This window comes from Corythoichthys intestinalis, chromosome 13 (assembly GCF_030265065.1).
Source record: "Corythoichthys intestinalis isolate RoL2023-P3 chromosome 13, ASM3026506v1, whole genome shotgun sequence".
NCBI lineage: Eukaryota > Metazoa > Chordata > Actinopteri > Syngnathiformes > Syngnathidae > Corythoichthys > Corythoichthys intestinalis.
In genome coordinates, this window is record NC_080407.1 from 12,253,756 (window position 1) to 12,280,718 (window position 26,963).

General features: G+C 41.3%; 2 protein-coding genes across 7 annotated transcripts in view; one reads left to right on the plus strand and one right to left on the minus strand.

The window, feature by feature from the left end:
- Nucleotides 1–2,740: 2,740 nt before the first annotated feature.
- Nucleotides 2,741–16,867, plus strand: slc6a1l (solute carrier family 6 member 1, like). Its single transcript, XM_057855295.1, has 15 exons — nt 2,741–2,980; nt 4,358–4,656; nt 4,721–4,852; nt 4,968–5,068; nt 5,142–5,251; nt 7,918–8,050; nt 9,355–9,489; nt 9,566–9,669; nt 9,736–9,860; nt 11,488–11,600; nt 15,700–15,831; nt 15,893–15,995; nt 16,060–16,160; nt 16,363–16,530; nt 16,609–16,867. Exons 2-15 carry the CDS (start codon nt 4,416–4,418, stop codon nt 16,702–16,704), a joined length of 1,794 nt encoding a protein of 597 aa, XP_057711278.1. The 5' UTR covers nt 2,741–2,980; nt 4,358–4,415; the 3' UTR covers nt 16,705–16,867.
- Nucleotides 16,868–21,728: 4,861 nt separating this feature from the next.
- Nucleotides 21,729–26,963, minus strand: part of iqsec3a (IQ motif and Sec7 domain ArfGEF 3a) — a 114,433-nt gene continuing 109,198 nt past the window's right edge. For 4 of the 6 annotated variants that reach the window (XM_057855285.1, XM_057855284.1, XM_057855289.1 and 1 more), the window contains one exon: nt 21,729–24,470. In XM_057855285.1, coding sequence (XP_057711268.1) covers nt 23,946–24,470 — 525 coding nt within the window. In that variant the 3' untranslated portion in view covers nt 21,729–23,945. The remainder of the gene's footprint in view (nt 24,471–26,963) is intronic. The other 2 variants (XM_057855287.1, XM_057855286.1) reach the window with 1 other exon arrangement.

Here is a 26,963-nt window from a genome sequence, read left to right on the forward strand (position 1 = left end):
ATTTTGACAATGGTGATTTTATGCAGAAATGCGAGTAATTCCAAAAGGTTCAGAGACTTTTTCACACCACTGTATACACGTTAACTCTTCAAATTGATAACATGATTGTTATGTTCCTTTTGTGTCGGATTGTGAGGACACAGTTTAGATTGATGGTATCTGGTTGCCATAGCGACAGTAACTGCATCATTTGTGTTTAATAATTAAGGACTTGGTATAAGTAGATGGATTAGTAGAATGTTAATGCAGCAGGAAAATGAAGACAATCGAGTCACCCACTTAATATTGTAATGATAGTTTTCAATACATACGTATCTATATTTATACGTACATATATATTTTTTCATATGCTTCATGTAAATGCCATATTAAAAGATACCCTAGCATTTGCAAAACTGGCAGAAATGAATGCAATTCAACTCTAGCAAATACTTTGTGTCATAAGCGAATTCCAAATGTATTAACATGGCTTATTTCCCCTCAATTTACACAAACATAAAGCATACAAAAGTGTCTCAAGGCCAATTTCCATAACGGAAGACGAATGAGAGCTCTCACAATGCGCTGGCCTACCAATGAGCGGACGCGGCTTTCAAATGACGAGATGAAATCCCATTGAAGAGCTTCATGAGGCCTGCGCATTATCGCCGCTATCTCGCCGCAAGATGGCCGCCCGGATTGCGGCTGTCAAAGCAGTTTTCCGTCATCGCGTTTACTCGACGTCGATCGATGCGGCTTCATTTTGATTCCGCCCAGCATATCTCAGTCTCGCTCAAGATAATGGGGGCCGATTACGTTCCGGAGACGCCGACAACCCGAACAAAAGTTCAAGTCAAAGTGACGACGTCATGTGATGTCATGAATTAGCAATGTATTCTTCCACAGTCGCCTGGTCGTCTTGTGCCAGCATTCAGGCGATGAACATTTGGCACCGCGGGGCAACTGACTCTTCTTCAGACTTTGTGGCTTCGTTCATGACATTGAAGAAAAACGACGGGAAGCTCACACAGAGGTCCATTAATACAGATAGACTGCCTCGAGGTACAAGTGACCTCCAAGTTTTTTTAAGGCATCGTTCAGTTAACTTAGCTTGGTCTTGTTAGATGTTACATATACAAGGTTTAAGCAACACAAACGGTTGTACGACAGGGATTTCCAAGTACAAGATAAATTTGTACAAATGCAGAACTTTTGATCCCTGAAACAACGCCTTCTGCTCCTTTGGGAAGACTTTTAACAATGGTTTTTGGAGCAAGACTGCAGTAATGTTCATCTTATTCCTTTCCAATATGTTCTCAAGCTCATCGCATTAATCACGTTCCCATCAAAACAACTCCTTTTCAAAATGCACTCATGGAATTGTCCAGATTGAACATTGAGAAAGTACCAAGGGAGGCTGGAGCAGAGGTCAGCCAAATTTGGAGAGACAGCGAGAACCAAAAGTGTATTTGGATGGATTTCGCCATGTGGCTTTTTTTTTTTTTGCCACGCGGCAAAATGGATTTTGCCATCTGGCATTTTTTTTTGCCATGTAGCATTTTTTGTTGCCATGTGGCAAGATGGATTTTGCCATATGCAGTTTTTTTGCCATGCAGCAAAATGGATTTTGCCGTGTGGCATTTCTTTTTGCATGCGGCAAAATGGATTTTGCCGTGTGGCTTTTTTTTTTTTTGCCATGTAGCAAAATTGATTTTGTCATGTGGCATTTTTTTGCCATGTGGCAAAATGGATTTTGCCATGTGGCATTTTTTTGCCATGTGGCATTTGTTTGCCCTATGGCAAAATAGATTTTGCCATGTGGCATTTTTTTTGCCATGTGGCATTTTTTGTTGCCATGTGGCAGGATGGATTTTGTCATATGCATTTTTTTTGCCATGTGGCAATTTTTTTGCCATGTGGCAAACTGGATTTCACCATGTGGCATTTTTTTTGCCATGTGGCAAAATTGTTTTCGTCATGTGGCATTTTTTTGCCATGTGGCAAAATGGATTTCGTCATGTGGCATTTTTTTGCCATGTGGCATTTTTTGCCATGTGGCAAAATGGATTTCGCGATGTGGCATTTTTATGCCATGTGGCAAAATGGATTTTGCCATGTGGCATTTTTTTTGCCATGTGGCATTTGTTTGCCCTATGGCAAAATAGATTTTGCCATGTGGCATTTTTTTGCCTGATGGCAAAATGGATTTTGCCACCTGGCAAAACTGATTTTGCCATGTGGCAAAATTGATTTTGCCATTGATTTTGCCATGTGGCATTTTTTTGCCATATGGCAAAATCCATTTGCCATGCGGCATTTTCCATTCATTTTAAACGGCAGAAAAACACATTTTGGGCTAAATCAGTTTTGCCAAATGGCAAAAAAATGCCACATGGCAAAATCAATTTTGCCACATGGCAAAAAAAAAATACCACATGGTAAAATGCATTTTGCCATATGGCAAATAACACCTTTTGTGCTTGGCCCTGGTGCAAATTTGAATTACAACACATTTTATTTTGACAATGCCGTAAAAACAAGATCAAACGAACAGACAACACTAACCGTCATATAGGTGTGTCACAACAGTCAGTGTTGAGGACTTTGTGGTCCGACCCTGTCATTTTCCAAAACTCTACACCAAATGACGGCCTTTTCTTCCCTGGGAAAACCATGGCAACCATGCTGTCTAGTGTCAAACACACACACCACAGAGTATATGTGTGTGATCGGCATGTCCCACATTGCCCCAGGGGGTCCGGGCACTGAGCTGTAATCAAAGCAGGCACACAGGTCGAACTTTATTAGCGGCCACTCGATAGCCCAGGCTAACAAGGACGAGAACCACCACGCCGACATTGCAGAAAGAGTGAGACGGGAATGGTGGAGAGGTCTTCTCAGGCAGCGGACAGCCTCCCGAGGGCCCGAGGAGGAAGCGCCAAGTGATAATTTCTTCATTACCTTTTGGATCGGAAAGGTTGATACAGGGTACATTTTGCAGGTAGGCATTTCGTCCTCTTGTCGAATTGAAAAAAGGACAAAAAATTGATGGAGTTCAATAGTAATTTTTTTTTATAGATATAAACTCAAAATCTCTTATATTTTAAGCATATAAGTCATTTTACACGAGAATGCAGATCCATTGATCCAAACTGATTTGGCTTTTCAGTCCAACTCCTCTTTCTCATGAAAAAGTCATCTAAATTTCAAGTGTGGATCATCTGCACCAATGCACAAAGCTTTTCATGAGCATCAATCAGCACATACCTATAAATATTGCAGCTGTGAGTGCACATTGAAATAAATTGAACATTGAGTGCAATGATCAAATGAAAAGTGGCAATGTGAATTTTTCTAGGTCAATCAATCACCTGCAAATGCTTTCCTCTCCGTGTGCCAACTTCCTTTTTGTATGATGTCATCCACACATGGAACACAGGATATTGGTGTTAGGTAATTGAGAGAGTGACTGAGATTTATGCTACAATTGGCAATTTCTTTTAATGCTTTATGTAATTGAGAGTATTTAGATAATAAATAGTTTGCACAATTTTCTGGGATTGTTCCGCTCCAAAGCAACACAAGAAGTTGACATTTTTGTACACCGACATGGAGAATTAACACCCGCTGGGTTCTGGGTAAGAGAATTTGTTGTTTTCAGCCAAGGTGGGTCAAATGACCCCTACCCCCGTACAAGTAGTTGGGGTTTACACAGCTCAACCTCTATCCCTCTCCCTTCTTCCTCCAACTGGCGCTCCTTAAATTGCAGACAGGCTTTATAAATTCAAGAACTTGACTGGTTTGTCAACAGCTGCACTCAGTGAAGCTACAAACAAGTTTTCTCAGCAAAATATAGGCGCCATCTTGGACAATTTCTACTTCGAACTTCCAGTTTAGAAAAAACCTCATTGGTTGCAGTTGAAGTTAGCAGTGTGTTGACAAAGTTAAAAGTGACAAAATCAAGCCAGAGAAACCCATGGAATCTCCAAAAAATGGATTCAGCACGACGTAGATGAGACGTAAATAAGATTGTATGATCGTTCTTATCACTTTGTTGATCATTCGTGGACAAAATTATAACAACCTGTTAGACTGTGTTGACGTGAGGTATAGATTGACACGCAGGCCACTTGAGTGACCAAGGAGACATCTGATGGGCGTAACTGGAACAGAAGCTTTTAAAAAATGGCTGGGGTTTGAAAGGGGAAAGGCTGGAATGATTGTTAAATGAATCTTGGCGTGATTTTAAACTTTTTAAAAAATGAGTGAGGTAAAACAAGCAGTTTTAGGAAAAGTAATGACCCCAAGATCTTAATAGTGTTACAACCCAATACTGAAAATTTTACAGGTATAAATTGCTTGAATTTGTTGACCATAGAACCAAAACTCAACGAAAGACCATCTCCCTGTGTCGTGAGAGTCTTGAGGATCCTGCCATGGGCAAGACCGGACAGAGTACAGTGGACTTAAACTCCCCGAGTGACGTCAAGCAAGCGGTTCCCTTTGAGGAAATGGAGCACGCGGCGCCCCCTGTGGACCAAGAGAAGCAAAAAGAGGAACCCCCTGACCGAGGCAGCTGGAAGGGCAAGTTTGACTTTCTGCTGTCGTGCGTGGGGTACGCCATCGGCTTGGGGAACGTCTGGAGGTTCCCGTATTTGTGTGGCAAAAATGGTGGAGGTAAGGTCTTACATTAGGAAACCCAATTTCTCAATTTTGAACTGTATTTCTGATTCCTATCAAGGAGCGTTTTTGATCCCGTATTTCCTGACTCTGGTGTTTGCTGGGATACCGCTCTTCCTGCTGGAGACATCTCTGGGACAGTTCACTTCAGTGGGAGGTCTGGGGGTGTGGAAGCTCCTGCCGATGATGAAGGGTAAAGACTGCGAACTGAACATTCCAAAGAGACAGAAGAATTTCTGTATCTGAGGGTCAGACACAGTGTAAAAGGACAAAGATTCACTGGATTTCAGATTTTTTTCTTTCTGCAGGTGTGGGTCTGGCCGCAGTGGTTCTCTCCTTCTGGCTCAACATCTACTACATCATTATCATAGCCTGGGCTCTCTACTATTTGTTCAACTCCTTTAGTTCAGTAAGTTAGAAACAAAACACCCCCCAAGGCTTTTGTTGTCCAGAGTCATCATCTCCTGTGTCTGAACGTGCAGGAGTTGCCCTGGCAAAACTGCGACAATCCTTGGAACACCGACAAGTGTTTTTGCAACTACAGCCTGACGGACACCACCAACCTGACAAGCGCCGTCACAGAGTTTTGGGAGTGAGTCTAATGACTTTTGCACTACCTTAGAAGTGAGTGCGGGGGTGGGCGTGGGGTTTATGGTGCGCCTCCGCTCGTCTGCGTGGCTGTCGCGCGCTTGGTGGGGCTTGCGTGTATTGAGGTAGATTTGTGTCTTTATTATTCAATCCCAAAAAAAGTTGCTTCAATCAAATAAAAAATTGCTTCAATCAAAAGATATATTTTCAATCGAAGAAAAAATCACTTCAATCAAAAAAAAATGTGTTTGAATGCAAAAATAAATTTGAAACTCGAAAAAATATATTTGAAAACTATTTTTGTTTGATTGAATTTTTTTTTATTTAAGTTTTTTTTTTGATTGAAACAACATTTTTGATTGAAGTCATGTAATTTTGCGTTTGGACCACATTTTGGCTAGGACATTTGTGTCTATTATGCAATCAAAAATAAGTTGCTTCAAACAAAAAAATATATATTTTCAAAAGAAAAATCACTTCAATCAAAAATTTAAAAAAATTCAATCGTAGGAAAAAAGGTTTGAATGTGAAAAAATATTTGAGACTCAGAAATTCGCATTTGAACACTATTTTTCATTCAAACTGTTTTCTTTGATTGAAGCAATCCATTTTGTGTTTGAGCCATGTTAGGGGTAGGACATTCGTGTCTAAATCATTCAATCGCAATAAAAGTTGCTTTAATCAAAAAACTATTTTTAATTAAAAAAATCATTTGCAAAATTTTTTTGAAAATATATTTGAAATATATATATTTTTTATGTAAATATCACACTTTTTGAAAAGCAAGAAGTTTTAAACTTTTTTTTTTTTTTTTTTTTTTTGAAGTGGAAAAAGTTTTGAAGGCACTTTTTTTTCAATTGAATCATTTTGACACAAAGAATCAACTTCAACGCTAGTTCCGGTGTGTTTGAGTGGCAGGTGACTACACCAATGGCATAAAAGTATGAAGCAAGAATAATGGCCACCAGGGCTCCATCCAGCCATTGGACTCTCCCGGAGTCCAAGCCAAATATAGGGCACCAGTACGGGGGTGTGACATCGGCATCTCACCGGAGTACGGTGCCCTGCTGCTTAATGTGATTCAACACGGCGAACTTCACCCGCTGCTCTGACGTGACAGTTGGCAACTGGTTCCAACCGGAGTGTCCGCGATGCGCTGATACGGGACACTTTGACTGAGTGTCGTGTCATTCGCGGGCCGTCCACTCGACAGCCGGCCTCCGGGCCTGGGGGATGATATCGGGGTCCGACCAGTGTGCCGCGACAGGGCAACGTACCGTCGCAGGTACTCCGGTGAAATGCCGATGTCACGCCCACGTACCGGTGCCCTATATTCAGCTTGGACTCCAGCAGACTCCGATGGCTGGATGGAGCCCTGGTGGCCATTATTCTTGCTTCATACTTTTATGCCATTGGCGTAGTCACCTGCCACTCAAACACACCGGAACTCGCGAAGTTGAATCTTTTTGTCAAAATGATTCAATCGAGAAAAAAGGGGTTTAAAACTTTTTGCTTTTCAAAAAGAGTGACACTTCAATTAAAAAATATATATATATTTCAAATAAAAAATATATTTTCAAAAAATATGTTTTTGCAAATGATTTTTTTCTTTGATGAAAAATAGTTTTTTGATTAAAGCAACTTTTATTGTGATTGAATGATTTAGACACAAATGTCCTAACCCTAATATGGCTCAAACACAAAAAGGATTGCTTCAATCAAAGAAAGCAGTTTGAATGAAAAATAAATTGTTCAAATGCGAATTTCTGAGTCTCAAATATTTTTTCACATTCAAACTTTTTTTTCTACAATTGAATTTTTTTGAATTTTTGATTGAATGGATTTTTCTTTTGAAAATATATATTTTTTTGTTTGAAGCAACTTATTTTTTGATTGAATAATAAAGACACAAATGTCCTAGCCAAAATGTGGTCCAAACGCAAAATTACATGACTTTAATCAAAAATGTTGTTTCAATTTAAAAAAAAAAAAAAACGACTTGAATCTAAAAAAAATTTTTTCAAAGAAAAATAGTTTTCAAATATATTTTCTTGAGATTAAAATTTACTTTTGCATTCACATTTTTTTTTTGATTGAAGTGACTTTTTTTTTTTGATTGAATAATAAAGACACAAATCTACTTCCATATGCGTGCGGCTGGATGTGATAGGGCGCCTCGGGTGGGGGGTCTCGGTGCCAGGATGGCGATGGGGTGGTGTAGGTCGGTTGCCAACGTGCTTACACCCACAAGGGATTCACACGATTACTGGGTTCTAGATCACAGAGCTGATTTGTTTACACTCTACCCCTTTCAATCACTTAGCCTATAGCCTCCCCCACCCCGTCCCCCTCTTTCCTTGATCAACAGGCCCCCCACATGGTGTCAACCGGAAATACATCTAGCTGACGATAGCACCAACATATTAGTAGTTAGTGTAGACATTCAATGTATTTGTTGTTGTATGTGCTTCTTTTCTTCTGTTCCCCCATAACCCCTTCCTGTTTGCTGCTTTGTCATAATAGACAAGGTATGTTGAATGATCACAATGGGAGTATGTTATACTCTCAATGTGAAACATTAAAACTGTTCAGACCAACCGGGCACTTAGACTTCCATTCTCCGTGTCAAAAACACGTGAAAGTGTCAAACACCACTTTTTTAATTTGCAGGCGTAACATGCACCAGCTGTCCAGCGGCCTGGAGGAGCCTGGGGAGATCCGTTGGCCCCTGGTGGGCACCCTGGCGCTCGCCTGGGTCCTCGTCTACTTTTCAATATGGAAGGGAGTGGAATGGACGGGGAAGGTCAGGCTTATCTTTTATAATCTTTCAAAGTGATTGACAAGAGCAAGTGAAAATAAGTTGGCTGGGATTTTTATCATTGCTCATTGGAGGATTAACTTTGACAGCCCAGAATAGATAAGAAATAACTCTTTTGGCACTGAGCATAAGGTGGAGCAACTTTGCGAGATGTTAATTAGAACCAAACGATAGCTCATTCACTCCTAGCCATTTTCACCGGAGCAAAGCCCTTCGCTCCCGGCTGTTTTACTGGATTTTGACTGATTTTACAAGGCCCACAGAAAATTCGGTTCTATTGCGATATAAACATGGAACAAAGACTCTCTTCTTTCAACAGAAAAATGTTAGTTCATATCTTTTTCCATTCTTTAGAAATCAGCATTAGAAATAGCTTAGTTTGAGCAGTTTTCCAATTTCTGATGAAAAAACAGAGAAATTTAGCTTTTTGTAAAAGCATACATTTCAAACATAACATTGACTTTAACACAGCTATTTTTCGCTTTTGTGACATCCCAAACATCTGAATAATGTTTTTGTTCTACAAAATAACATAAAAAACAAGACAAATTGAGCTTTTGATCGCAAAGTAACAATTTATTTACACATAACTAAACTATTGAACTGTTGAAGTATTTGCGCACATAAGAACGGGGAAGGCTCTCGGCTGCTCCCAGTTGAATGAGGTGGCTCCCAGTAAACGGATGAGTCCGGATCAAGATCGGTCTCACTTTTTTCATCATCTTCATCATTGGTTTCAACCTCGGGCTCAGGAGTAACACAACGTGAGCTCCGCAGATCGCGTGTGAAACCTGACGCTGTTGTGGCCGTCACCGTCTGTCTCATCAAGATAGATTTTTTTCATCCTTCTTTGACGATGGTTTCGTTTTCTTTTCAAAACACTCCTCCAGTGTCGTTTGCTTTTTTTTTTTTTTTCAATCGTTCTCCACATTTTTCTCAAATTCTCACACGTCCTCCAATTTCCGTTTCCTGACTTTTCTTCACTTTCATTTTTGGCCCGAGATGAGTTCTTACAAAATGCGCTACTGCCCTCCAGTGGTTAGTTTTATTGCTTTAAAATGAGTTTTGAGCATTGTGCATTGCAGTTTAGGTGCAACAGAACCTAGAAATGCCTCTTGTCAAAAAAAAAAAATTAAAAAAAAAAAGGTAAAAGACGCATAAATACGTTTTTGGGACACTGAAACAATTAAAAATTGAACGTATTTATACGTTTTGGGAGCAAATGAGAGCTAGATTTCAGACCGAGTTAAGAAAAACGCCACATATTTCCCACTTTTTGCTCAACTTAGGTGGTGTATTTCTCAGCTACCTATCCTTACTTCATGCTCTTCATACTGTTCTTCCGAGGGGTCACCCTACCCGGAGCCATCGACGGTATCCGTTTCTACATCACTCCGGACTTTAATAAGCTCATCAGCTCAGAGGTACTAAAAACTATGAAACATTACTGACTACGTTACGTTATTTTTCTTGGATAACATATTTACGTACATGTTTCAGGTGTGGCTGGATGCCGCCACTCAAATCTTTTTCTCCTACGGCCTGGGTCTTGGCTCACTCATTGCACTGGGGAGCTACAACAACTACAATAATGATGTCTACAAGTACTGCCAGATCGCAACCTGATTTAATAGTAACCATTTAGTTGCATTTTCTGTCTTTCCTTTCAGGGACTCCATCATCGTGTGTTGCATCAACTCCTTCACCAGCATGTTTGCAGGCTTTGTTATCTTCTCCATTGTGGGTTTCATGTCGTACATCACCAAGAAGCCAGTTCATGAGCTCGCCGCTTCGGGTATTTGTTAGCCAAGTCGGACTGACAAAAGTCTTGTCGCTTATCCATTTTGTAGAAACAATTGCTAATAAGCTGACTTGTAATTATTCAATTGGTTTCAGAAATGGCTCATATGAAAGCTAAGACCCTCCCAAATGATGTAGAATGTACAAAAATATATTTGTTTCACTGATAAAAGATTTATCATTTAATACAGACATAAAGGTCAAATTTTGGCAAGACAAAAGTTTTGTCACCTACAGAAAGTAGTGTGAAAATTGAACAAAAAATGTACTTCAAATACAAAAATATGTTACATAACATAAGCGAATTAAGTGGTGGTGCTGTGAGATCCAAATTTAATATTTTGTATGACTTCCATGGGCTTCGGCAAGGACTCATAATTCATTGATGAAGTCATCAGGAACATCAAAGAAAGCAGTCTTGTATACCTCCCAGAGTCCATCAACATTCTTAGGTTTCGTCTTCCATGCTTCCTCTTTTATCCTACCCCAGACATGCTCAGTGATGTTCATTTCTGGTGACTGGGCTGGGCAATCCTGGAGGATCTTGATCTTCTTTGCCTTGAGGAGCTTTGAGGTAGAGATTGAAGTATGCGATGGAGCACCATCCTGCTGCAGAATTTGTCCCTTTTTATGGTTAGAAATGCAAGATGCAGCTAAGATTTTTTGATATATAAGACTATTTATGTTGCCTTCTACCCTGCAGAGCTCTCGCACACCCCATATGGGATGTAACCCTAGACCATGATTTTGCCACCACCAAACTTCACTGTTTTCTGAGTGAATCTCGGATCCATGCGGGCTCCAGTAGGTCTCCTGCAATATTTGCGGTAACTGTGGTGTAATCCAATGGAAGATTCGACTGAAAAATCCACCTTTTGCCACTTTTTCAGCGTCCATCCTTTTGACATGCTGTGGGCCCAGGCAAATGCTATACGTTTTTTTAATTGTCTACACCCTGAGAGATCTGCAGGGTGAAATATCAACAAATCTTAGCTGCCTCTTGCATTCCTAACCATAAAAAGGGACAAATTCTGCAGCAGGTTGGTGCTCCATCGCATACTTCAATCTCTACCTCAAAGTTCCTCAAGGCAAAGAAGATCAAGATCCTCCAGGACTGGCCAGCCCAGTCACTAGACATGAACAGGATGAAAGAGGAAGCATGGAAGACGAAACCCAAGAATGTTGATAAACTCTGGGAGGCATGCAAGACTGCTTTTTTTGATGTTCCTGATGACTTCATCAATAAATTGCATGAATCCTTGCCGAAGCCCATGAAAATCATGCAAGATATTAAATTTGGATCTCACATCACCACTACTTGATTCGCTCATGTGATGTCACATTTTTTTGTATTTGAAGTAGATTTTTTGTTCAATTTTCACACTACTTTCTGGAGGCGACAAAACTTTTGTCTTGCCAAAATTTTACCTTTATGTCTTCATTAAATGATAAATCTTCAACATCATTTGGGAGGGTCGTAGCTTTTCATATGAGTCATTTCTGAAACCAAGTGAATAATTAAGTCAGGTTATTAGCAATTGTTTCGACAAAATGGATAAGCGACAAGACTTTTGTCGGACTGTAGGGCTGACGGTAAAAGTTGAATATTTACAAAAATACAGGTCCCGGTTTGGCGTTTTTGGCGTACCCTCAGGCGGTTACGCAGCTGCCCATGTCGTCCCTGTGGGCCATCCTCTTCTTCTCCATGCTAATGATGTTGGGCTTGGACAGCCAGGTACACGCAACACACCGTCAATGAACTCATTGGCTGCCATTATCGGCGCAAGATATCCGTTCCATTAAACTGGGAGTTTTAATATACCGTAATTTTCGGATTATAAACCGCTAATTTTTTCCTTAATTTTGAATTCTGCGGTTTATTTGTTGATTTTGTTTGGGTTAATTGGTAACACTTTATTTGACAGCGGCATCATAAGACTGTCTTAAGACCACCATAATTATGAATTGACACTATCATAGGCATTACTTAATGCTTATATCATTAAATGTCATTCGGCAAGTTATGCCACTAACTCCATTTATGTCCAGCTTAGATCTTTTGCATCCATTTAAAATTCAAATAATTTGCCGGATAACGCTAGATGAAATCTGTTAGAAGCATTCATCAATAATCATGAGAGTCATGTCATAATTTTGATTCTCTAATGACTGCCGTATGGTGCCAATGTCAAAAGGAAAATATCATAACAGTTAGTGAAAAAACTGGAACAGTAACTGAAGAAATAATCAGCACAGAACATTTGTTATTTGCATCTGCAGCGCTGCAATGCATGTTGGATGACAACAGTCTTGAAAGTACATTTGTATTTTCATCCCACGTACCAAGTAGCTGAACCTTTTGGAATTTTTCACATTTCTGCATAAATTCAACCTTTCAAATGTGATCTGTCAAAATCACACAGATGAAAAAACTGTCTGCTTTAACTAAAACCACCCAAACATTTATAGGTTTTCATATTTAAATGATGATAGTATGCAAACAATGACAGAATGGGGGAAAATAAGTAAGTAAACCATCACATTTAATATTTTGTGCCCCCCCGGCACCAATAACTTCAACCAGACGCTTCCTGTCGCTGCAGATCAGTCTTGCATATCGATCAGGACTGATCTTGGCCCATTCTTCTCTCCAAAACTGCGGCAGTTCAGTCAGATTCCTGGGATGTCTAGCATGGATCGCTGTCTTTAGGTCATGCCACAGTCTCTCAATGGTGTTCAAGTCTGGCCTTTGACTTGGCCATTCCAGAACCTGTATTTTGTTCTTCTGAAACCATTCTGAAGTTTATTTACTTCTGTGTTTTGGATAATTGTCTTGTTGCAGCAACAATCCTCTTTTTAACTTTAACTGTCTGACAGATGACCTCAGGTTTTCCTGCAAAACATCCTGATAACTTTTGAATTCATTCTTCCATAAATGATGGCAAGTTCTCCAGGCCCTGAGGCAGCAAAACAGCCTCAAATCATTATGCTCCCTCCACCATGCTTCATGGTGGGGATGAGGTGTTGATGTTGGTGAGCTGTTCCATTTTTACTCCCAATCAATTCAATTTTGGTTTCATCGGTTCACAACATATTTTGCCAAAACTTCTACAGAGTGTCTAAGTGCGTTTTTGCGAACATTAAACGAGCAACAATGATTTTTTTATTTATTTATTTTTTTTTTATAGAAAGCAGTGGCTTCCTCCGTGGAGTCCTCCCATGAACACCATTCTTGGCCATAGTTTTACATAGTTGATGTGTGCACAGAGATATTGGACTGTGCCAATGATTTCTGTAAGCAACCGTGCCAAACTGTAGTTGTAGACAATTTCTCTGACTGTCGATTGATAAACATCCAGACTTTTAGAGATGGTTTTGTATCCTTTCCCAGCTTTATACAAATCAACAATCCTTGATCGCAGGTCTTCAGACAGCTCTTTTGACCTGAGCCATGATGCATATCAGAAAATGCTTCTCATCAAGACAATTCTAACCAGGTGTGTGTTTTATAGTGGGCAGAGCAGCTGTAAACCACTCATCAGTGATTGGGCACCAGTGTTGTTAATAACGGCGTTACAATATAACGGCGTTACTAACGGCGTTATTTTTTTCAGTAATGAGTAATCTAATTAATTACTTTTCTCATCTTGGCAACGCCGTTACCGTTACTGAGGCGGGAAAGGCGTGCGTTACTATGCGTTTCTAAGTTGGTTGAATAAAAAAAAAGTCTGAGAGAAACGGACTCACGGGGACGAGAGCAGAGCAGGAGTGGGGAAGACGCCGTTGCAACCGCGATGCTAGGTGGCTCCAATAATACCTGACTGCAGCCATAGCCGACAAACTACACCCACATGACACGGTAGATATCATATTATAGAACTAGATGCAATTGACAGACACTGCTGCATTGCCAACATGTTTTAAGGACTACATGCGTTTGTAAACAGCCGCCATCTTAAAGCAGTAGACCTCTCAGGAAGGCCCTGATGTAGAGATCCTTCCTAGCGAATCTAAGTAATTTTTTTTTATCTAAAATGCTCCTAAATCGGCAAAATCTTAACTTAAATCTATCTTTAAATGATGAAACAGTTTTAAAACTTACACATGTTTAAAGTAGACAGAAGGGAACTAATGCAATAACGGGAGAAATTTTAACAACTTTAACGATTGATTCACAACTTTAAATGACTTCCACACATAGCAAAGGTTACTAGCTAGTTATCGCAATACCCTTTTGTCTAGTTAAGTTGAGGGTAAAGAATTGGGCTAGGGCCAGTTGTCCCCCAAACCCTTTAAGCTTCACATTGTGTGACCTGTGTTTTTTTTTGTTTTTGTTTTTTTTTTTTGAGAAAAAAAAAAACATATCACTAGTTACTTTGCCAAGTAACTAATTACTCTTACATTCAAGTAACTGAGTTACTAACGCAATTACTTCTTGGGAGAAGTAATTTGTAACTGTAATTAATTACTTTTTTAAAGTAAAATTAACAACACTGCATGGCACTAAATGCGTTAGTAGACAGCCGCCATCTTAAAGCAGTAGACTTTTTAGGACGGCTCTGTTGTAGAGAACCTTCCTAGCGAACCTAAATAACTTTTTATCTAAAATACTTCTAAATCGGCAAAATCTTGACTTGAATCTATCTTTAAATGATGAAACAGTTTTAAAACTTTCATATGTCGAAAGTAGAGAGAAGGGAACAAATGCAATAATGGTGTTACACTTATATAGCGCTTTTCCACCTTTCAAGGCGCTCAAAGCGCTTTACACTATCGCGCCATTCACCTACTGGTGATGCAGCACCAGGAGCAACATGGGGTTCAGTATCTTGCTCAAGGATACTTAGGCGAGTTCATCAGGGTGAAGAATCGAACCCACAACCTCTGGGTTGGGGGACAACTAATCTACCACTGAGCCACGCCACCCCATGGGAGCAATTTTAACAACTTTTAACAGTTGATTCAGGGTAAAGGGTAAATTAGGGTAAAGAATTGGGCTCGGGCCAATTGTACCAAAAACCTTCACAAAAAACTTCACATAGTATGGCCTTTTTTTTTTTTTTTTTTTTTTTTGAGGGGAAAAAAAAAGTAATTAGCACCAATTACTTTGCCAAGTAACTAATTACTCTTACATTCAGGTAATTGAGTTACTAACGCAATTACTTTTTGGGAGAAGTAATTTGTAACTATAATTAATTACTTTTTTTCAGTAAGATTAACAACACTGTTGGGCACACACTTGACTTGCTTCAATTGCTCTTTAAGTCTCCTTACGCAGAGGGTTCACTTACTTATTTTATGCCCTTCTGCCATTTCTGCATGCTATCCTGATTTAAATATGAAAACCTATAAATGTGTGGGTGGTTTTAGATAAGGCAGATAGTTTTTACATCTGTGTGATTTTGACAAAGATCAGATCACATTTGATGGGGATTTTATGCAGAAATGTGATGAATTCAAAAAGGTTCAGACACTTTTTCATACCACTAAGTGGCAGCAGAGTTTGACTGTCTCCCCCAAGGGAGCAATGATGGCCAAATGAAGCTTCTTGAAGCAATGAAGCTTTGCAGCCAATTGGGTCAAAGCTTCATGGTGGTTCATTACAGTCGTATGACACCGTTGTCAAATAAAGTGTTACTGGTTAAGATATTTTGGTGTAAATATGCTTTAAAACAGTGAGGATTATAGTCCAGTGTGGCTTAACCTATGAACAAATGCCGTTTTCGTGCCAAATTAAGTGGGTGCCGGCTTATAGAGCGAAAATTACGGTACATGTAGTTTTCCTCCTGATAATACTGTACATATATGAGAGCTTTTCTGGTGTATCCAAACAGTTTTGCACAGTGGAAGGTTTCATCACAGCTCTGATGGACGAGTATCCCTTATTACTAAGGAAGCGGAAGAAGGTGTTCATCCTGATTGTCTGCTTTGTGTCCTTCATCATTGGGTTCTCTAACGTCACACAGGTAAAGGAATTAAACAAAACAGCCATCCGCGTATAAACTGAGTTCGCCACATGTATTCCAGGGCGGCTTGTACGTCTTCAAGCTGTTCGACTACTACTCGGCCAGCGGAATGTGCCTCCTTTACCTCGTCTTTTTTGAAACCTTCTCCATCGCCTGGCTCTACGGTGGGTCAGTTTCAACGTCCGACCTTTACGATTTTTGACGATACTTTTCAATCTGACATCGCAGGAGCCGAGAGGTTCTACAAGGACATCGAGGACATGATCGGTTACCGACCCTGCATTTGGTGGAAGCTCTGCTGGAAGTTTTTCACGCCGCTCATCTGCCTGGTAGGCGGAAGAGCAATGATTTTATTGACTCGAACTTTGTGACACCAATCTGTCAGTCATGTTGTCACTCAATCAATTTGGCATCAATCGACTAGTCTATGTCTGGTAGTTTTGTACTGGTGAAAACACTTTGTTAGAACTAATAGTTGAAATTCATCTACATTTTTTCCCCCTTTCTTGTGTAATGTATCTCGAATATCAGGGTGTGTTTACCTTCAGCGCTGTGGAGATGACACCCCTTACTCTGGGCAACTACGTTTACCCCGTGTGGGGCCAAACCATCGGCTGGTTCATGGCCTTTTCTTCTATGGTGCTGATCCCGGGCTACGTCGTCTACATGCTGTACATCACACCTGGGAGCATCAAGGAGGTACTCTTACTTGCCCTACTTGGAAATGACGCACAGAGTTAACAAAAACAATAAATATTGCTCTTTTGTGACCTTTAGCGCTGGAAGAGGATGACGGCGGCGCAGCAGGAAGACAAACCGAAGGGTCACGATGTTTTTAAGCACACTGGGAATGTTGGTGAAGCCCTCGTCTAGCCCCCTCCTTTCCCTAAAATAATAAATCATGTCAGGCCAGATTTAGTGACATTTGAAACGTGGATGTAGCACTTTTTTAGGACATTTTACAGTCCAAAACGGGAACTGAAGGCCATATACAGTGGGGGAAATAAGGATTTAGTCAACCACCAACTGCGCAAGTTCTCCTACTTGAAAATATTAGAGAGGCCTGTAATTGTCAACATGGGTAAACCTCAACCATGAGAGACAGAATGTGGAAAAAACCCCAGAAAATCGTATTGTTTGATTTTTAAAGAATTTATTTCCAAATTAGAGTGGAAAATAAGTATTTGGGCAACTACAAACAAGCAAGATTTCTGGCTGTCAAAGAGGTCTAACTTCTTCTAACGAGGTCTAACGAGGCTCCACTCGTTACCTGTATTAATGGCACCTGTTTTAACTCATTATCGGTATAAAAGACACCTGTCCACAACCTCAGTCAGTCACACTCCAAACTCCAATATGACCAAGACCAAAGAGCTGTCGAAGGACAAAATTGTAGACCTGCACCAGGCTGGGAACACTGAATCTGCAATAGGTAAAACGCTTGGTGTAAAGAAATCAACTGTGGGAGCAATTATTAGAAAATGGAAGACATACAAGACCACTGATAATCTCCCTCGATCTGGGGCTCCATGCAAGATCTCACCCCGTGGCGTCAAAATGATAAGAATGGTGAGCAAAAATCCCAGAACCACACGGGGGGACCAAATGAGTGACCTACAGAGAGCTGGGACCACAGTAACAAAGGCTACTATCAATAACACAATGCGCCGCCAGGGACTCAAATCCTGCACTGCTAGACGTGTCCCCCTGCTGAAGAAAGTACACATCCAGGGCCCTCTGCGGATCGCTAGAGAGCATTTGGATGATCCAGAAGAGGACTGGGAGAATGTGTTATGGTCAGATGAAACCAAAATAGAACTTTTTGGTAGAAACACAGGTTCTCGTGTTTGGAGGAGAAAGAATACTGAATTGCATCCGAAGAACACCATACCCACTGTGAAGCATGGGGGTGGAAACATCACGCTTTGGGGCTTTTTTTCTGCAAAGGGACCAGGACGACTGATCTGTGTAAACGAAAGAATGAATGGGGCCTTGTATCGAGAGATTTTGAGTGAGAATCTCTTTCCATCAGCAAGGGTATTGAAGATGAGACGTGGCTGGGTCTTTCAGCATGACAATGATCCCAAACACACAGCCAACAAAGGAGTGGCTTTGTAGGAAGCATTTCAAGGTCCTGGAGTGGCTTAGCCAGTCTCCAGATCTCAACCTCATATAGAAAATCTGTGGAGGGAGTTTAAGGTCCCTGTTGCCCGACGACAGCCCCAAAACATCACTGCTCTCGAGATCTGCATGGAGGAATGGGCCAAAATACCAGCAACAGTGTGTGAAAAGCTTGTGAAGAGTTACAGAAAACGTTTGGCCTCCGTTATTGCCAACAAAGCGTACATAACAAAGTATTGAGATGAACTTTTGGTATTGACCAAATAATTATTGTCCACCGTGATTTGCAAATGAATTCTTTAAAAATCAAACAATGTGATTTTGTGTTTTGTTTTTCCACACTCTCTCATGGTTGAGGTTTACCCACGTTGACAATTACAGGCCTCTCTAATATTTTCAAGTGGGAGAACTTGCACAATTAGTGGTTGATTCAATACTTATTTGCCCTCCTGTAAGTGTATATAACAACAGTGTAGGCCTCGTGTGATGGAAATGTACAAAATAGCAACGGCTGTAACTAGTAGAGATGTAAATACATTGTTAGCAAATTGTCATTTTATTGTGCAAGGCAACTAAGTGGCTGCCAGTGACAGTGACAGACGTCCAATCCATTTTGAGATTTGAGGAATGTTCATTCGCTGCCACCCTCCCAGTTCAAATTATGTTTGAAACGACACGCATTTTAATTGTAAATCACAAAACAATTGGTGTTCAATAGTCCATGTAGTCTGATCATTATGTAAATTTAGTAGATTGAATTAACCTACTTTGCCTAACAAAAGTCCTCTATCCTAAATGCTTCGAATTCTCACAGCAAATCGCTCACACATAACTTCACAACCTATAGCTCTAAACTTACAAATGCATACGCAAATATATACTGTATTAGCTGAAACAACTTACAGCCTTATGTGGGCCAAACCAGGGCGCAGCTTCTCTTTATCCATGTCAAACGAGTGCGCCTCAGTCATCAAAGTCGACAGTTCAGCCAGACCCAACACTGCCACCAGAGGGCAGTGTATCCTTTATTATTAAACAAAACAATACTTTTGGACTTTTTGGATCGATTTCTTTGAGATTTAGGGGCAATTAAAGGGTTAATTCTGAATTACGTGGAAATTCGGGTTACGTCGCCAGCGTACGAATGGAACTTGTTCGTAACCCGGGGACTATTTGTGTACACAAACCATAAACATTTTACATTTAAATGGTATAACAAATTGTTAGATTGTACAAGTGTACCTCCTGAAATGTGTTTAAACTTACCGTTCATAGGAAAAAAATGTCGAATTTGACTCGAATATGTAAATATTACTACTGTACAAAACCTCAAAGAATGACATAGTTGTATAAGTTGATTTTGTCTACACATATAGATTAGTTGATTTTTTCCTTTAACCCAGATAATGTGTTTTAGGTTGTTTTATTTATTTGACGTTTCGGTGACTCCTTCCGCCTTCATCAGTGTGTCACTGATGTTGGTCTGACGCACCATTTATCAGCTGATGGATGAAGGCGTGACTCATGTCAGATTGACAGGGGAATCGCGCCCTCTGCTGTTCCTTCACTCTTCCAGGATGCTGGTCCAGGTAGTCGAGAGAAAGTACGCCCCCTCGTCACTGTTGATGGCCCTCGGGCCCAGCTTGTGGATTTAAATGGCCTCCTGATCCTGATGTTTTTTTTCCCCGTGTGTATAACTCTGGCATTTTCCCAGTCCATGATGTGGTTTTCCCTTTTGCAGTGGTCGGTGATGGCTGACTTGTGGTGTTCCTGTTGTGCTTGTTCTTTTATTGTCCTTGTATGCATGCCGTATTGCTGTCTCCATCTCAAAATCCTTGTGTTCTGTTTTTCATTTAATAAAGCTCCTCCCTGTCTCTCCGATGTATGATTTGCAAAGAATTTCAAATATGGAGTTGCAGTTTTTTCTGGGTGGATTTTGTCCTTTGGATGGACCAATATCTGGCAGAGTGTTGTGTGGGGTTTGACCGGTGTGTTTATCCATGACTCTTTAGATATGTTCCGTGACTCCTCTCACGTACGGCAACGTCGCCGTATTGCTGTGTTCTTGTTTTGTTTTTACACACACACACACACCCACTCCTGTGTTGTTTTTAACCAGAGGGCGTGATTCGCCTGTCAATCTGACAGATGAGTCACGCCTTCATCCATCAGCTGATAAATGACCCGTCACATCAACATCAGTGACATTCTGATGAAAGGGGAAGTAGTCGCCGAAACATGTCAAGTAAATAAACCAACCTAAAACACATTGTCTGGGATGAATGAAAAATTCAACTAATCTCAAAGAATCACACATAAGAAACACAGATGGACTTGATGTTTAATAGCATGATATACTGCAAAGACAGTTCAAGAGGAATTCAAACACGGGAAGTGATGGCTCACTCCCTTTCATCTTTAACTTGGATTTTTTTTTTTTTTTTTTACATTAAATGTGAATTCCCCTATATGTTGTCGTCAGGTCATTCATGAAGCAGTGCACTTGTATATATGGGAGAGCCCTTTGGTCAGTTTCCTGTTGTAGGTGAAAGTCAGCCACTCGTGAGACTCTCTAAATGCTACATTGGTTGCCATGGTAACGTCCCGTACACGCACACACATAGAAAGCATCTCCCAAGAAAAATCGACAGTGACGGAGGGGACAAAAGGACCTGAAATGTTCTTATTGTAATGTCCGTCTCCATTTGAATGCAGTAATAATCCATTATTTTACACTGCTGGCCAAAAGTATTGGCACCCCTGCAATTCTGTCAGATAATGCACAATTTCTCTAAGAAAATGATTGCAATTACAAATGCTTTGGTAGTAATCATTTATTTCGCTTGCAAAGAAAAAACACAAAAGTTTTGGAACCCTCAGCCGAATACTTGGTTGCACAACCTTTAGACAAAATAACTGCGAACAACCGCTTCCGGTATCCATCAGTGAGTTTCTTACAATGTCCTGCTGGAATTTTAGACCATTCACCTTTGGCCAACTGCTCAAGGTCTCTGAGATTTGAAGGGTGTAATCTCCAAACTGTCATTTTCAGATTGCTCCACAGCACTCATTGCTGGCCACTTTAGACGTCTCCAGCGCTTTCTCTCAAACCATTTTCTAGTGCTTTTGAAGTATGTTTTGGGTCATTGTCCTGCTGGAAGACCCATGACCTCTGAGGGAGACCCAGCTCTCTCACACTGGGCCCTACATTATGCTGCAAAATTTGTTGGTAGTCTTCAGACTTCATAATGCTATGCACACAGTCAAGCAGTCCAGTGCCAGACGCAGCAAAGCAACCCCAAAATATCAGGGAACCTCCATGTTTGACTGCTTCATTTTTTTTTTCCTGCAAACTCTATATTGATGCATTTTCCCCAAAAACCTCTACTTTTGTCTCATCTGACCAGAGAACATTCTTCCAAAATGTTTTTGACTTTCTCAGGTAAGTTTTGGCAAACTTCAGCCTGGCTTTTTTATGTCTCTGGGTCAGAAGTGGGGTCTTCCTGGGTCTCCTACCATAGAGTCCCTTTTCATTCAGACGCCGACAGATAGTACGGGTTGACACTGTTGTACCCTCGGACTCCATGACAGGTTGAACTTGTTTGGATGTTACTCGAGGTTCTTTATCCACCGTTCGCCCACATCTAGGGAGGTTAGCCACAGTGCCGTGGGCTTTATACTCATTGATGACACTGCGCATGGTAGACACAGGAACATTCAGGTCTTCGGCGATGGACTTTTAGCCTTGAGATTGCCCATGCCTCCTCACAATTTTGCTTCTGAATTCTTCATCAGTTAAATGGTCTTCTTTCTTTTCTCCATGCTCAATGTGTACACATAAAGACACAGGACAGAGGTTGAGTCAACTTTAATCCATTTTAACTGGCTGCAAGTGTGATTGAGGGGCTTTTTCATGGCGACTCCGACACGTAGACGCAATGACTGTTGTGTAGTGGCCTCGCGTGCATATGGTGTCTTCGAAGACGAAAAATTCTGAATCCTGCCTCCAAAGTGGAAGAATTCGATTGAAGGGGATTGAGGGGGCTTCCTCCGCATGCATATCAAAGGCTCCCGCGGTGCGAGACCGCGCCGATAACGTCAGCACTCGTACACGTCACATTCGGTGTGCGCAGCGGTGCTACTAAACATTAAAACAGCAAATTTGGCGGAATGTCTGCTTTAATTTACTGTTTTAATAATATTTTTAAATTAAATATGTTGAACGTTTCCATTTTTGTGCCTTTTTGAACAAAAGAAAAATGTCATTGCTTCGAGTCGGCGGGTATATTTTTTTTCCAGGCTGAGGAACTTTGGTGGGGTCAAAGGGCATCATTCGCTGTCACCTTGTAAATCTGCACTGCCCTCTAGGCTTGGCATGAATACTACATCGTTTTCATGCGGAATTGAGACATTGTTCGAATGGAGACGGGCCCATATAAATGCAAATTTGAAATTTTTCGTATTCTCGGAGAGTCACCATGTAAACCACCCCTTAGGTATGTGCTACAGGTGCTGTTAATTACACAAATTAGAGAAGCGTCACATGATTATTCAAAGGGTGCCAATACTTTTGTTCGGCTCATTTTTGGAGTTTTGTGTAAAATGATCATGAAAAAGTCTTTTTTGTGTTTTTTCATCGCTATAAAAATAATGAAGATATTACTACCAAAGCATTTTTAAGTGAAATCATTTTCTTGGAGAAATTTAGCATTATCTGACAGAATTGCACGGGTGCCAATACTTTTGGCCAGCAGTGTATATGTTTATTTAAAAAAAGAAAAAAAAGTGCCCCTTTATTTCCCATTCATGTGCTCGTACTTAATTCAGTCATGCACCAAAACATACTGTGGTGACAACATGCAATACAACTGAGGGGGAAAAAAAGCCCCACTGTTTCTCAAACCTATAAGTATAAATAAAAACTCTTATTTGGGGTTGTCATCAAAATTTAAGGTGATTTCAAAATTATTTTTACCTATTTAGTGTCAGGTCTTGAAACAGCATAAATAGCAGCAATTATTCAGAAATTATCAAGATACACTTGGCAGAAAGTGCTCATTTGTCCTTTCATATCACACTCTTTTCAGAGTCCATGTGAGGTTATCTGTAAATAAAAGAGGCACCCAGAGTCCAAAAGATCAATAAATCTGACTAGTAGCTGTCAACTGGAAGCTAAAGCTTTTTTTATGCATAAAAGATGAGAACCGGGGCATCGGGTGACCCATTTCAGAGTGAAGGTCACGTGATTATTAAGAGGCTGCTTGTCCCTTTCGAAATCTTTACGATGTGATATTTACAATCCACGCTCTGGGGAAAAAATAAATCAGATAACGGCCTGGTTAATATCAGCATTTGCCGTCCCTGCAAGCTGTTGTTTATTCATTGTTTTTCTTGCTTTTGGGGGATAAATGTCAAGCGATAGAGATAAGCAGGAGATACAAGAAGACAAACACAGAGAATGGGTGGCAAACACGCACAAAGCTTAAAAAAATAAACGGGGAAATTCGAGATTCCCTGAAAAAGCCAAGAAGCGTCATTGTCCTCCACTTTGGAGGAAAACATGGCTGCCACAGTGCGTCTCAGTTGAAAAGTCTGTATTGAATAGAAGCGATTCACTTCCTGTAGAGGCAAAAAAAAAATTCAGCGTGGGAGCAAAGTGTCCATTCATCCTTCCAGTTCTTTTTTTCCCGCATTTGTAATGACACTTGGATTTTTGGCACGAGTCGCGGTTGGGGATATTTCCGCTCTTTGTCCATCCACAATTTTTAGATCGAGTTAAAACCAGCAAAAAGTCCTATAAAGGTGATAAATCGGTTTTGAAAAGTCAAATGTTACTTATTCATGACATTGCCTGGTTCTATTTTTAAAATCTAAGCATAAATATAAGTATATAAGTGCTTTTTTTTTGTTTTTTTTAATTCATCTGATGATATTTTTCATCTGTATGTACATTTGGTACTGTTAAATAGTGGGGTTAATTCAATGATTTCTATTTACACCATGCTCCGAGAGCCGCTAGGGGTCCGATGCAGACCGAGTCGGGGGTCCGGGGGGATGTACTGGTGCGGGTGGTTATACGGCGGCGGTGGCGGAGGCAGAGGGGGTTGGTGGCCGTCTCCGCCGCCGCTTTGCGAGGTGTCGGGCGAGCGCAACGGCGTAGACGTGGCTGACTGGCTCATCTGGTAATGCTGGTAGTAGTGATGCGGGTGGTAGTGGGGGTAAGGGAGGGTGTGGGCGTGGGTTGGCGCGTGGCTGAGGAAGGCCTCCATGCGGGCGTGGCCGCCGTTGTCCAGCATGATGACCTTAACTATCCGCTGACACTGGATAAGCGCTTCTGGCCGAAGGTCGGCCACGCTGGCGGCGGGCTGAGGGTGCGGCCTGCGGACCGGGGGGCTCGGTCGTCGGGGCGAGGCGGCCGGCCCCGGGCGGAACAGCGGCTCTCCCCCGGGGTTAACAAGCCCCGCGCTCTCGAGACTGCTGCTGAGCTGGTACGTCTGAAGCCTGTTGTGAATTGACACCTAGTTTAGAAAACAGCCAAGAGAACAGCATCAAATGTTATCAAGCTGGTTCCTCCGCTACCATCCGTCAAGCCCTCTTTATTCATTTTTTTAGGGGTAAGGGGGGTGAAGGTGGTGGTGAAGTCATAACACACACACACGCAAACACGTGGGGGCTTTGTGCGGTCCTCCGAGGAACGGTGATGGGAATTGAGCGTGAGTGTGGGGGAGTGAGCCCGGTGGTTCCAAAGGGGACACTGAGGGCACCTGTATCGCCCTTCCAAACCACTGTGTGGCGCTATGAAGGGGTGAGAGGACAGCGAACACGAGGATACTCGGGGGAGGGATCAGGTAAAGGGGCCAGAACATGAACGGTTGGTAGAAGAGGAGGGGAAGCACACAAGACGTCCAACAAGCAACAAAGCACGATGCACAAGTCACATTTCTTCTGTTCTATCCTACTCTTCTTTAACAACTAAAGATCTTTATTGTCGACTATTCAGTTCCAACATTACTCCTTGACCTGAAAGCTATTCAGTTCAAAATTCCGAGTCAGTATCCTGCCAATCTTCCAGTAGTCGAGATTCTTGAGGTCAGTACCTTGACAGCATTGCAAACTCCTCTTCATGTCTGACCTAATACCAGTCAGTCATAAGTCCAAGCAAGAAACTGATTTTTAATACACTTGCATGCTTATGCTGGACAATTCTCAGATCTTAGTTATCGAGGATAATCATCTATCATATCAGTGTTTGCAACAGCTGCTGTTTTCCCTAGCTTGTTCAAACAAAGGTGGACAGCAGGTACTTACAGTGGGGCAAATAAGTATTTAGTCAACCACCAACTGTGCAAGTTCTCCTACTTGAAAATATTAGAGAGGCCTGTAATTGTCAACATGGGTAAACCTCAACCATGAGACAGAATGTGGAGAAGAAAAAAAAAACAGAAAATCACATTGTTTGATTTTTAAAGAATTTATTTCCAAATTACAGTGGAAAATAAGTATTTGGTCACCTACAAACAAGCAAGATTTGTGGCTGTCAAAGAGGTCTGACTTCTTCTAACGAGGTCTAACCAGGTTCCACTCGTTACCTGTATTAATGGCACCTGTTTTAACTCATTATCGGTATAAAAGACACCTGTCCACAACCTCAGTCAGTCACACTCCAAACTCTTCGATGGCCAAGACCAAAGAGCTGTCGAAGGACACCAGAGACAAAATTGTAGGCCTGCACCAGGCAGGGAAGACTGAATCTGCAATAGGTAAAACGCTTGGTGTAAAGAAATGGAAGACATACAAGACCACTGATAATCTTCCTCGATCTGGGGCTCCATGCAAGATCTCACCCCGTGGCATCAAAATGATAACAAGAACGGTGAGCAAAAATCCCAGAACCACACGGGGGGACCTAGTGAATGACCTACAGAGAGCTGGGACCACAGTAACAAAGGCTACTATCAGTAACACAATGCGCCGCTAAGGACTCAAATCCTGCACTGCTAGACGTGTCCCCCCGCTGAAGCCAGTACACGTCCAGGCCCGTCTGCGGTTCGCTAGAGAGCATTTGGATGATCCAGAAGAGGACTGGGAGGATGTGTTATGGTCAGATGAAACCAAAATATAACTTTTTAGTAGGAACACAGGTTCTCGTGTTTGGAGGAGAAAGAATACTGAATTGCATCTGAAGAACACCATACCCACTGTGAACTATGGGGGTGGAAACATCATGCTTTGGGGCTGTTTTTCTGCAAAGAGACCAGGACGACTGATCTGTGTAAAGGAAAGAATGAATGGGGCCATGTATCAATGGATTTTGAGTGAAAATCTCCTTCCATCAGCAAGGTCATTGAAGATGAGACTTGGCTGGGTCTTTCAGCATGACAATGATCCCAAACACACAGCCAGGGCAACAAAGGAGTGGTTTCGTAAGAAGCATTTCAAGGTTCTGGGTCCAGATCTCAACTCCATAGAAAATCTGTGGAGGGAGTTGAAAGTCCATGTTGCCCAACGACAGCTCCAAAACATCACTGTTCTAGAGGAGATCTGCCTGGAGTGTGTGAAAATCTTGTGAAGAGTTACAGAAAATGTTTGGCCTCCGTTATTGCCAACAAAGGGTACATGACAAAGTATTGAGATGAAGTTTTGGTATTGACCAAATACTTATTTTCAGCTATGATTTGCAAATATATATATTTTTTTTAATCAAACAATATGATTTTCTGGGGGGGGGTTCCCCCACATTTTGTCTCTCATGGTTGACATTTACCCATGTTGACAATTACAGGCCTCTCTAACATTTTCAAGTGGGAGAACTTGCACAATTAGTGGTTGACTAAATACTTATTTGCCCCACTTTACATACTCGGCAAACTGCAGCTTTCGGAAGATGTACAAAGGTTGTCCGCCCGATTGCCTGCCTGAGCGGTCCACTGTCCGACAAGCAACAACTGTTTTGTCCAACTGGACAAGCCTTTTCAGAAGGGGGAAAGAAAATGACCTCTAAAGGTTTTCAT